We start from the raw sequence: 13654 nt of genomic DNA, 5'->3' as shown, positions 1-13654 counted from the left end.
GCTCCCTCCCTCCTTCCCCGCTGCTGGAGGACAACCCACTTGTGTAGTACTGAGTCCCGTGTACCACCATGCTCCTGCTCCTGCTGCTGCTCCCTCTGCGCCCTGAGCGGTGCGCGCACGGCGCACCGCGTTGCGCACTGCAGCTCGCGCCGGGCTGTTTACTGCAGAAAAGTGGAGCAACAAATTCCCAAATCGATGACAGCTGGAAAGAAGTGAAATAGTGCGTCTGAAACGGCAAACACGGCAATCCATGACTGCAGAAATATATATTAAAATTACTAAAACAAACCAACAAAAAAATTAAAAAATAAAAAATTATCGCGCCCTTTTCTGCTTTGAAATATAACAAAAATCCCACTAAATCTTTGGTCAATTGTCCCATACTGTGTTTATACCACACTGCATACATGTTATTGTATTATATTCTGTATAAATATTGTACTTTATACCAGGGGTGTCAAACACATTTAATCCAGGGGCCACATACTGATTTCCTGAGCATACATAAGGAAAATTTTGATATTTTCAGAAAACCAAACAATTACTATGGGAAATAACTACAATCTCAAATTAAAGCTAATTCTAACGCCGTCTTTTGGTGCAAATCACAGTGAAATGTCAAGAAAGCTTCTCACATTCTACATGTCTTTACAAGCATGGCTTTGAGACTAATGCTAGTTTACAATTTGGCAATGATATCAGGGTCTCAGTGTTGTATTGTCTTTGCTTCTGTTAATAAATTCAGTGTTTGAATTGTAAATTTCACCATTTGCTTGGTGGTTTAATGGGCCGACCCCCTTGCTTTAAACTGTATTATCCAGTATCATATGGTATCTTAGTATTTCGTATATTGTGTACACCTCACCTTATAATCTGGAGACCTTTCATTATTCTCTAACTCTTCTCTTTTATGTGTTATCACCTTTAGTGCTACAACATCTGGAATTCTGGACTAATAAATTAATGAATATCTGATTATCTGACTAATATACATTTTAAAGTAAACTATTCAATAGCAATCACAATAAACCTTTAAAACAATCTTTGAAAACTTCTTCCAAAAATATAGGTCTGTATGTTGTGTCCACATTGCTTTAAAAGACAATTATGTGCAAAAAGACACAAAATTGAAATTTAACATAAGTTTGGTGGATGGCAGTCAAGAAATCCTGACAGTATGATATCCAGGAAGGATGCATTAACTAGAATGAATGAATGACACAGCAAAAAGAAAGGACGTCAACAAAGTTAGCTCATGGTTCGAAAGACTATAAAAGTTCCATTCTTTTCATTCTGTGAGCAGTCATCACCCAATTGTCTGTTTGACTATAGACATCTATTAAAACTGCAATATGCTATTGAACAAATTCAGTTAAAAAAAAACCGTGTCGTTTGATAAAAGAAATAGTTTCACTTTCCACTCATTTCAAGGTTAATGAAAAAAAAGTGCAGAGAAACGGCACTACACCACCACTTAGACAATTATTAGCACTATTTTTTATTATGATTATTATGGATATGTGGTGCAAATAGGGTTTTCAAATGGTTGTTGTGATGCATGTCAGTGGTCTGTTTCATTTAGAATCAATCGAGTGAATCTGGCTCTTCACACTATTATTCACTTCTACAAATATTACATTATCAGACTAATTCAGATTTATGTGATTAATTACAAAAGCTTAAGCGGATGAGTGAGTTAAATGTGTTCCCATATTTCTGTTGATAACTATTTGTTTAGCTCATATAAATAAAACAGGTTATACAATGCCACAAGTATTTATTTCAGGGTCTGGCTATTCAACTTCCCGCCTTGTGTACTCTTCCTGGTGTCACGTGCGTGTTGTGGACACCGTGTATTTTCATGTCGTCCATGGGCACACACGTGCGGGATGACACTGTCGCGAGCAGTGTTTTGTTTTTCTACTGCGTGCCGAGACGTGTTGAACCTGCCTGTACCCACAGCGGCTTGTCACGTTGAGCTCCTCATGGCAGCGCGCGGGAGAGAGAGGGAGAGGGAGAGCGAGAGAGAGAGAGACGGCGCGCGCAGATCCTTGTCGGTGACGTCAGGCGCGCAGACAGCCGAGAGTGCCCGACTCGCTCCGTCGGTTCCACGCGCCGACGTCCCGAAGCAGACATTGCTATAAATAGAAACATGTTGAAAACAAGGTGATGGTGGTGAGGGGGTGGGGGTGGCGGTGGGGTCTGCCCATGTCTGTTTCGAAACAGCGTTAAAGAAATGACCAAACTGATCTCTGGTAGAAAAAAAACCCCATCTTATCTTTCTTTTTTGTGCCAGCTATTAGAAAAAGTAGGATCAATATAAGTGTGACAGCAACTCTGCCTGTGGATTCCCGCCGGCTTAGTGGACTGGAATATAGAATATCACATCTAAAAATGATCACAGCCAAAGATTACCTAGGTTTGTTCACATTATAACGTCATGGTTAATGCAAATAAAAGCATACCTCAATTCTGTCGGCAGGATTTTGATTTGAAGTCTGGTCGACCGCAACTCTTGTCATGCTGACAGTTGTGCACTGAAGCTTATTCTATTATTCCAATTTGACCCCTGTGTGTGGCGTTTGCGTGTTCTCCCTATATGACAATGTTGCAGAACGTTCCAGTTTTCCTTTCAGAAAAGTCTCGCGTTTACACGCCAATGTTTTGACACTGAAGTCCAGTTACATGGCGAGGGGCAGGCACGTTGAAGATGATGTAGTTGGCACGCCAGGCCACTAGTTGGTGCTGTTGTTTGTATTTGTAATGAATCCAACAATTCACTATAAACTAACAATGGCGAGTACATGGACATCCGTGTGGACCAAGTTTGATTGAGATTACAGGTGACTCTAAACTCGGTTGTTACTGTCGGCCTACTCCTGCATGTGCAGAAGAACTATTTACTACGGCTGTGACGCGCATGAGCGGGAGCAGCATTTCAGAAAAGTCGCGTTTTCTCCCATTTCCATGGAGACCGAGTCCGAACGTTTTTACAATATGTGCATTTTCAGTGGCTCCGAGCGTCGTCGTCGTGTAAACGGACTCCCAGAATGCAACACAAGTTTTCCCTTTACACTTCAGATGGCGACAAATCAATTAATAAAAATGTGTGGTTTAGTAAAATAAGGAGTTTTGGACTGTAGCCCCCCCCAAGGTTTTTCATGTTCTCTGTAACCTTCTGTCCACATTTGATAACGACCAAACTGGAACAGCGGCACGGTCTTTATATTTCTAATTCATTTCCACTGTAGGACAGTCAGACTGGCATGAGCCGGCGTGAAGGCGAGCTTCGCTTCAGGAACAGTTGCTTTTACAGACGTTCAGGAAAGCCCCCCCCCGATTAAAGAGGATATACGCCATTTCAAATGCTCTCAATTACACACATTCCATGTGAGCTGCAGACATGTTCTGGTTTCAGACAACAGGGCCTGGTTTCTAGCAAAGATAGACTCTTGGCTAAAAGCCATGAAGATGAACCGATTTAGATCTCTACATGAGCTCACGAGGAACATCTGGGGCTATTGTTTGACGAGCCGCATGAACCGTGAACTTTATGTGAAGCAAAAAGACACAAAATGAACAGCATACAGGATAATCCCATCAATTTTAATAAATAACTATTTAATATACAAATTGACAGTGCTTAAGATTACGTAATCTTAACATTCATTCTTCTATACAAAAGCAAAGGTAAGCAACAAACTTTATGTACAAAAAAAAAAAAAAAAAAGAAGGAACATTTACGATTTGTAGTAAGCATGAAAGTAAAAGAAACTCAGCACAAGCAGCAAACAGGAATAAGTTAAGGTAAAAGGAAACGACGACAAACCGAAAACAGGCACAAGAGGAATCGCTTTTTGGAAAAACAAAACAAAAAAAAACTTCTAGGGAATGTCGATTACCAGAGAAATAACACAACTCCTGAGCAAATTGTAACGCAGGACCGAGCCCGTGACGGGCCGGCCGCGGGTCTAAACTAAAAGCTAATTTATCAGAAAAATCAGTTTAGCGCGGAGATATTACGTCTCTTCATATTGCTCTCACACGATACACTATCTCTACCGAGTGCACACGTCACTCAAGGAATATACACGCCTGTTGAGAAAGTAAAGAAGAAAGTCAAATGTAGAAGGCCGACTTATTAAATATTAACTCTTATTCTATGTGCAGACAGCCACTCCCTAATTTAATCCAGTGAGGAGAAGATGCAAACGAAGAGGTGGCGGCCACGCTCGCAAATAAGACAACTGATGGAACTTAAATCCACGCACCGGTGAGGTTGCATATTTAAGTTAATATATTGCACGACATACAAAAGAGAAGACTTGTAATACTGCTTGTTATGCCAGATGGTAGAAAAAGAAAACATTAAAAAACAAAACCAAACAAATGGGACTAATTCCTGCTGTCCAGTCAGCTTCATTGTGTTTCACGTTCCACCAGTAAAAAGGCCGAGAGTCGAAGGAAACTCATTCATTTGGCACCGATTCCAACTGGACTGAGCGAGGTGGGTGTGTGTGTGTGTGTGTGTGTGTGTGTGTGTGTGTGTGTGTGTGTGTGTGGGGGGGGGGGGTGTTGAGGGGAGCTACACATCGCCTTATGACTATATATGTTAGTGTTTTTTTCCCCCTACCGTTCTAACTTATGCTCACACTCAGTGTGGTCCTAGTTAAAAAGTGCGACCTGGGCGCGAGAGCTGCGGCGGGGCGGGTAGGGGGCGGAGCCAGTGGGTGGAGGGGGGGCGTGGGAGGTGGTGGTCTTTCTAGGCGGGCTGCTGCGGGTTGACGTTCATGTGCTGAGGGTGTCCCAGCAGGCCGATCCGCTGCTTCTGCTTCCTCTGCTCCGTCATCTAAAGAGGACGGGGGAAGAAAAGTTACTCCATGAAGCCTCGTGTTCACGACAAGGCTTCGTTTGTGCGTTTCAGAAAAGTGTTGCATTTACACGGAGACGGCAGTAACGATGAAAACAAAGCCTTTTTCCTGTTGAGCCAGTAGTGGGTGCCGTTTGTTTGTTTTTGTAATGACCACACACACACACACACACACACACACACACACACACACACACACACACACACACACACACACACACACACACACACACACACACACACACACACACACACACACACACACACACACACACACACACACACACACACACACACACACACACACACACACACACACACACACACACACACACACACACACACACACACACACACACACACACAACGCTATCAACATTAATTTGGATTGTTATCACGGTGACTGTCGACTATAAAACCACCAAGTCCCAGGAGAACATGGACTGGGAGTCAAGACACTCTGGACGCAAACATTGTTCTTATCGTCTTTCCACGTTTTTCCTCGCATGTGCAGAACGGTTAATTACAGCCGTGGTGCGCAGCAGAAGCCATCTCCATGGAGACGGAGCCCGAGGTCCCCCTCCTACCCCCCCCCCATTTACACGACGTCGGAGTCAAAGAGTTCCACCTTGGGAGCCATTTTCAAGAAGTTGTGTTTGAAGTGGCTCCGAGCACCGTTATGTAAGCGGGGGCCGCGCACAAAACAAAGAACTAATAGTGAAACCTGGCCAGGAGAAATTGCAGAGATCAAGCAGAGCACATGAGTCATTACACAGGTGGTGACCTTTACACCCAGCGATGCGGGGAGCCGCTTCGGCTGCTCAGAATTCACTTTAGTGAACACGAAGTCGTGATTTCCAGCCTGAAACACGCCAACGCTCTAAGTGAGAGGACGAGGTGGTCTCATGATGAGTGTTCCAGGAGAAATACCTGCGCGCAGACAAACGTGCGAGAATATCACCGAGACGAATCAGGTGGACCGTCTATCCTCCGTTGCCGGGGGGATCGCTGTCGTCATTTTCACCGTGTAGTATGATCAGGCAACTTTCACTAATGAAAACTCGAGGCATTCTAGTTATGGTGGCCAATGGAGCTAAAATACCGAGAAGAATTTAAACGGCTAAAATAGAGCTGCCATGGAGGCAAACGTTGTTATTGTTAATCTACTGAGCATGTGCAGAAGAACTATGTACGACAGCCCCGGTGCACAGTATCAGTATCAGCGATTTCACAAAAGTTGAGATGGAATCGGAGCGCTTTCAAAAAGTCCCACCTTGGGGAGCCGTTTTCAAAAGGACTCAAACACCTGAAATAAAATTTAAATCCATATAAAAGCAAAAAAAAAAGGCGAAACTCTGCGTATGTATTTATGAATAACAGTATATGTAACAGAACTACCAGCCAAAGTTTATTAGCGTTATCTGCATTTTGAAGAAGAATTCTTATTGGTGGGAAGTGAGCAAAACATGCGCGTGATAAAGGTTCGAATCTGTTAAACAAAACAAAACAGAGTTTACTGTGCCCTTCGATGCTTTCAGCAACACAATAATCATTTCCTCCGTCTGGGTCAAAATGTCTCGGAAAACATTCACTTCCTCACAGATAGTTCTCATTTCAAGGATGGACCCATTTTTACAATTGTGTTTACAAGGAAAAGTAGATTGCATCTGGTTGTGCAACGGGAGCCTTATTTGTCTTTATAAGCAGCATCAGCAGAATAAGTTCTTTCACAAGAAGAAGCCTATCGTCTCCCCGTCGACTCACCAGACTCATTAAAGCTCTTAGTCTGAAGGGAGTCATGTTTAATCTCTTACAGGCCATTGAAATACTTGGAAATTGAAAATGTGAACTCTGGGCTGTTCATTCAAGACTTACTTGGGCAGCTTTGTTTGTGTGTGTGTGTGTGTGTGTGTGTGTGTGTGTGTGTGTGTGTGTGTGTGTGTGTGTGTGTGTGTGTGTGTGTGTGTGTGTGTGTGTGTGTGTGTGTGTGTGTGTGTGTGTGTGTGTGTGTGTGTGTGTGTGTGCGCGCTTGTTTAAGCGCAACCATCAGACATAAAATCAACCGAGAGCATAAAGTTGATGATATTAAGACAAATTCAGATTAAAAATGTTACTAAGTGTGAAACATAGTCCTGTCAACTGTCCTGCAGTATAATCAATGCAAAAACGTTCACTTTATAGGATTTAATTTAATCTCGAGTGGGCGGAACCGGTAAAATTGTGCTATAATAACCGTCAAAATTAAACTCTGTTTTTCTTTGTTGTGGAGTACACACGATGAAAATTACAAAATTTTCACCCAAAACCAAACAATTAGTACTGAAACTTTCTACAATCTCAACATAAAGCTAATTTCAATGAAACCTTCTGGTGCAAAATACAGTACAATGTCCCAGAAAACTCCTAGAACTGTTGAATTATGCAGGTTTTTACATAACGGGCCCTGACGGCATGGCCTTGAGGCGGGTTTGCTCACTTTCATGGCAGCATCCATATCTCAGCTTGGGTTTCAGTGTTTTGTATTGTCTCCACTAAATTTGAAAAAAATTATTATTTTTTTTTTTTTGCCAATTTCTTGGTGGTGTGGCGGGTTTGACACCCCGACTCCAGACACATTGTGCTTTTATTTACAGGTGCATGATCAAAGACAATGTGAAGGATCTCTGTCGGACTAGAAGCAGGAAGTGCTCTGCCCAAAGCAAAGAGACAGCCCGCAGCGCAGTGATGAGAATAAAATCAGAGCGGGAGCCTCGTCGGCTTGTTGTGAGCTGTGACTCATTCTGAAAGTTCTGCATCTAAAAGGCCAGCGAGGGGCAAACAAACTTTTGATTCCCCTTCCGGAGGTGCGGTGAACCTCCGTGCCGCCCCTCACTGATCTCAGTTGACCTCAGGCCTCACCTGCTCCTTGAGCTCGGTCAGCTGGCCCGACAGGTTGGACACCAGCTTCATGGTGGACTCCAGCTTCTCCTGCAGGCTCCTGATCTCGTTCTGCTCCCCGTCGGCGTCGCTGCTCACCAACGACATGGCCCGCATGCGTGGGAACCAGTCCAGGTTGTGGTCCTGGTGGGGGAGAAGTCAGCAGCACGGTGAGGACCAGCACACTGGGTCAGGTTGGATTCCATTAGTCACTGTATGTGTAGGCAGTGGTGAGATTGTAAAAGCAGCGCTTGTTCATTCTGAAAGTCAATCATCAACAACATTCATGGCACCCAGCCAATGTCTGTAATGTGCGTCTGTCACCTCACTCTTTTGTCTCTCTGGCTGCGTGCGGCGATTCGAATTTCGCTCTCAGTGTGCAATCAAGCGAATCGCGATGGGACTTTCCACATTAGAATCACATGGCAGCCATGACGGGCTATTTACTTATCAGTGATGTGTTTCAGTCACGCCTCGCCTGAGCGCACACACACACACACACACGCACACGCACACGCACACGCACGCACGCACGCACGCACGCACACACGCACGCACACACAGGCACACACAGGCACACACACACACTGGATCGCTGGAGAAAATATCGGCAAACCAAGAGGGAACGATGTGATTGGATGATACACGCAGCTCTGAGACGAAGCCTCGGCTTTTAAATGCTACTGCAGACGAGACACAGAGACACAGACACTGAGGTCACTTTTCACTGCAGCCAAACAGATTTGTCACATGCAGTCGATATTTTCAGATTTTTGGATGAAAGTTGTCGCCACGATGGTTCCTGAAGATAAGCGAGCGTAGAGCATCCTGAATGAGACCTTTGACATGACAGCCGGCACACGAGTCTGTGTTGACGTGCCTGTTTTATCACGTCATTCACATCTCGGGAGTAAGTGCTGCGGAGTCGCAATGGAAGCAGCTTTTCAACGGCTAAGAACAGACACCAACAGATATTCAAATGTGACGGCTGTTTAGGGTTTTACTCTTCACTGGAACCTTTCAGTCATCATTAGATTTAATTTGTAGGAGTTTATAAAGAAAAATAAAGTTATGAAGAAATGTCCAATGCTGCTGTTAACACATGATGAACTTTAAAACATTTTTTGGGGGGGATTAGAAAAAACATCTAATGAACTAGACCTTACATTGACTTTATACCGTGTTTCTTAAAGTTCCTGTTCACAGATGAGAACAAAAAAGGACATTTAAAAAATTAGTTATATAAACTTTAAGTGTTTTTAAAGTTCCTGTTCATTGACTCGGTGATGTGTAAAGAAATCAATATGAATTTTCATACAGTTTTCAATCCATTTCTGTTCATTGAGGTCACCAAATGTTAAAAAAACCCTGAAAATAAATACAAATTAAAACCTGGCATTGATAATCACTACATGATTCATATTTTTATTGTTATATTTTTATGTTAAAATAAATAAAATATGAAATATAGCCGTCATCACATTGTCAAAGGTTGAACCTGCTACTTTGCAAAAAATTTAAACAAATTGGAGTAAGAAAAATAAAATGACATCATTGGACCTTATGAGACACATTGTCGGATTTATGACATGCTGATGTAAATTGATTGTGAATAATTCAAATGCTTCGAAATGAAGTGGCTTGATTATATTGATCAATTAGTCAGAGCTTATATGACAAATTACCAGAGTATAAAAAACAAACGGTGTTATCTTTCTGCATTTGAGTAACTTGTAATCAAACCAGAAAAAGCGGATCACACTAAAATAAGAAAGTAAAGTAAATGAATAGAATATACTTGAGTACAAAGTGAGTTTGATGCGCGTAACCTCTGAATGCCCGGAGCACAGAAACATGGACGTCACCTCGGAGGTGGCTGAGCTCCACACGTCTGAGGGTCACCCGGTCACATTCTTTCATGCCTCTGTCTCCTTTGGCACTCGACTACCACATGCCTCCGATATTGTGCGCCCTCCAACCAAAACGGAGCCGGAGTCATGTGAACGAGTTTAAAGCTTCATTAACACACATTCGTGTCACTGTCATGTGCCCTCAGTCAGCAGGACCGTCTGCCCGAGTGCTGCATGAATGAAGAAGGAATGGGGGGGGGGGGGGGAGAAGAGAGAGAGCGAGAGAGAGAGAGAGAGAGAGAGAGAGAGAGAGAGAGAGAGAGAGAGAGAGAGAGAGAGAGAGAGAGAGAGAGAGAGAGAGAGAGAGAGTGAGTGAGTGAGAGAGAGAGAGAGAGAGAGAGAAAAAAAGCAGTGCTGTGTTTGCAGGCTGGAGACGGATCTGTGCCAAAGAAGTGGGTTGAGAAAAGTCCCGAGGTTTCAGTGGTATATTTGGAGATTGTGTGGACGGAAGGGGGGGGGGGGGGGGGATATGTACCACAAACCAGGCCTGGGTCAGACGGCGAGCCTGAGGGGGAATCACACAACACTAAGATAATGAGCAGCACACTCATTCTGAGAGGAAGGAGAGGATGGCTGCGAGCGAGTTGCACTTCCTGAACGCAAAGGCTGTGTTTACTTTGTTCAACCCCCATGAAACAAAACCACATCTCGTATTAGTGTCTCTGAATACTGCTCCACCACCTCCTCCTATATTTGACTCAGTTTAATAAATTCCTCTTTGCTCGGTTTTCAATATTATAACAAGTGTGAGATGCGGTGACCATGTGGTGATTTTCATAATTAAAGAGATGACTCACTTACTTCCCTTTCTATTTCTTGATAAGAAAAGAAATCATTTGAAATGTGAGACTTTGAAGCAAACGATTTGGACGTTTTCCCACCTGCATTGTTTAGAGAACAACAAAACAACCCATGAAAATCGTCCGCTTGCTAAAAGTTCTCACACACACACACACACACACACACACACACACACACACACACACACACACACACACACACACACACACACACACACACACACACACACACACACACACACACACACACACACACACACACACACACACACACACACACACACACACACACACACACACACACACACACACACACACACACACACACACACACACACACACACACACACACACACACACACACACACACACACACACACACACACACACACACACACACGACGGCTCTTTTTCCACCCCAAGTGTTTACAAGTGAAAGCATTTCCAGTAAACTGAGAAGTGCACGGCTGGCCTTAAAGCTCGGCGCCACGCCACTTCGATGGAAATGACGGAAGTACATTTTTCATTATTAAAACCGCACGGGCCGTGAGTGAGAAACAGGATGCAGTGTGGTTAAATCAGCAACAGAGAACGTCACATTTCGTGTCACAAAGCCGCCTGACGAGCCGGCGGGACCACTCGCTACACACACATGATCAGAAGCGCCTCGAGCTGAGAAACACGGACCCGGCCCGGCTCCGCGAGGAGGACACTGAATGCCGAAACGACTGTGGATGCTGGAAGTCTGCTGGAGGAGCAGAGGCGGCCCTCGCTGTCAGATACAGTCAGAATTAGGGCGACGAGTGTGAACCGAGCATCATCATTTCTTGCACCCGAGATGTGACATTTCACCCAGAGCCCTCCACCATTGACGTCAGTCCCAGTCATTGTCAGAGTTACTCTGACATGTACACCCCCCCCCCCTCCCTCCCCCTCGTCCTGTTGCTCCTGACACGTGGTTGTAGCATCAAACAAATCAAACCCGAGAGACCGAGACTCAAAGAGTCGACCTCACATGACAGATCTATAATACAAGTCGTTGCTGAATGCTGTGGAAGATTTCTGATATAAATCTAAGAATTAAAATTTTTTTTTTTATAAAGTTTTGCACATTAAATGATTAATGCATTTACCGCCTGTGATTGAGAACCGTTTATGAATTTCTCCTTTGTTTAGAAAAACGCTAGAGCGTGTCTATCAATAGCAGAAGCTTCGGCCAGAAGGCCAAAAGGGACAATTGTGTTTATTCGTTCCATCCTTCATTGCCAACATCTTCCTGCCGTCACGCTGAAGAATGTTGCTCCATAAATCCAAACGTAAACTGTCTGGCTGGATTCTCACTGAAGAATCGCTTTGTTATTATTTCTAGAAATTTACCAAATAGTTTGCTCTTCTATACTCATATCGACAGTATGTATAGATAAAATCATATATTGGGAAAAGTTGAAAACGTCATGACTCAACAGTTGCTTTACTCGACATTACAGCCATAATCAGAGTTTGATGTCTATGAGGAAGCTAAATATCCAACAGATTGCATTTCTTTAATCCCAAAAAGTGAGGTGAAAGCTACACTGAACAAAAATATAAACACTTTTGTTTTTGCTCCCATTTTTCACGAGCTGAACTCAAAGATGGAAGACTTCTTCTACGTATGCAAAAGACCCATTTCTCTCAAATATTGTTGGCAGATTTCTCTAAATCTGTGCGTTTAAATTTTTGTTCGGTGGCGTTCTGCAGCTAGATCATAATTTTTGTTGGGATTTAACATTTTACAGAGAGACAACTAAATTGGAATGGCGCTGGTGAAGCGGTTCCTCTAACAGCGAGAAGGCCTGGGTTTGCAGGTTGTGCCTGTTCGTGTAAGTGCATTTTCATTGGCGTGTCACCTGGAGAACGCTTTAGCCCCACCTGGTAAAAAGCCTGTACAGAAGACGGACGGACGGAGCCAACTATTAGTTTTTCTTGCCACAAGCCAGGAACACGACGAAAGAAATGTTTGAAAGTTTGTCACCAGCTTCTGTTTCTGCCTCGTGGAAAAGGTTAATGTGAGACCTGATAAATTAAAGTTTTAATAACCGACACAAAATCGGAAATTTACCTTCGCTGAAGTATTAGTAAAGATAAAAAAAAAAGAAAGAAAAAGAAAAAGCCATTTGCTCAAAGCGTATTGCAGCAGCGATGACTACAATTGCTGCCACTATCTGAGCTGTTTCTCAAAACCACCAAAAACTGTAGTAATATTATCATACGAGACCAAAGATAACATTGTGAAATGACAGAAGTGTCATCTTTTTCATGATTTAACGGATACATATCAGTAAAGTGGTTTAGTTATCACCTGATTTCACTCAATCATCCCATTAAATACTGTTTAGACGTTTGCTTTTCTTCACATTTGTCCCATTGATGAAATATTACACGCTATAAAAAAAAAAAGATAACCTCCAGACTGCCCTTGTCTGGCTCTGGGTCAGCTACTGGGTCATGGGGTCTCTCTTGTATGCCTTCACTCAGCCTAAAAAAGAAAAAAAAATCCTTAAACCTGCTGGTTAGAAAGCACACTTGACAAATTCAGTGAGGCTCAGTGGGGTTCAAGGTTAATTGGCGAGGATGGAGGGGGTTAATCCCACATCAGGTGGTTCCTCACAAGACTGGAAGAGGAGCCCAGCAAGGGAAGAAACAGGCAGCGAGGTTGACGTCTCTGAAGAGAAACTGCCAGAAATTGACAGCAGCACAAAGTGCGTCAGGGAAGCAGCCGCTTCAGAAGAAGGGGCTTTCCTTTGACAGTTGAAACGCTCCCTGGTTGCACACAGGCACCAAGTGTGATGCAACGATCAAAACAATCCTCCTTTCGGTTTTCGTGGCAATTTATTTCCAGAGATGTCATCTGGTTGAATCACCTTATGACATAAAAAGCCAGGATGTGCATGTGTTGCTGCATCTCCAGCAACACCATCCTCCTTCAGTGCCGTTTCCTCTTAATGTCGAACACAAGCACGGCCAAGTTGAGATATTAAGAGTTTTAGCGCCGACCTTGTTACGCCTCGACTCTTGTAGACATAAACTTGACTCTAGTCCTAAGAGTGACCACAGCCTTGAAACCATATCCTAACCGTGGAATTACTTAATATTCCAGGAAAGCAGGGGTGTCAAAT

The 13654-nt window shown here is 43.5% G+C and overlaps 1 protein-coding gene across 1 annotated transcript in view; it reads right to left on the bottom strand.

The window, feature by feature from the left end:
- Positions 1 to 3586: 3586 nt before the first annotated feature.
- The window catches only part of itpr1b (inositol 1,4,5-trisphosphate receptor, type 1b), a gene marked incomplete at its 5' end in the record, with an annotated part of 108091 nt that continues 98023 nt past the window's right edge, over positions 3587 to 13654 (bottom strand). The window contains 2 exons of the mRNA XM_080461820.1: positions 3587 to 4849; positions 7769 to 7930. Of these exons, the coding sequence (XP_080317946.1) occupies positions 4763 to 4849; positions 7769 to 7930 (249 nt within the window). The 3' untranslated portion in view covers positions 3587 to 4762. The remainder of the gene's footprint in view (positions 4850 to 7768; positions 7931 to 13654) is intronic.

Source organism: Lipophrys pholis (genome assembly GCF_963383615.2).
Source record: "Lipophrys pholis genome assembly, chromosome: 4".
NCBI lineage: Eukaryota > Metazoa > Chordata > Actinopteri > Blenniiformes > Blenniidae > Lipophrys > Lipophrys pholis.
This window is presented reverse-complemented; position numbering and strand designations above follow the sequence as displayed.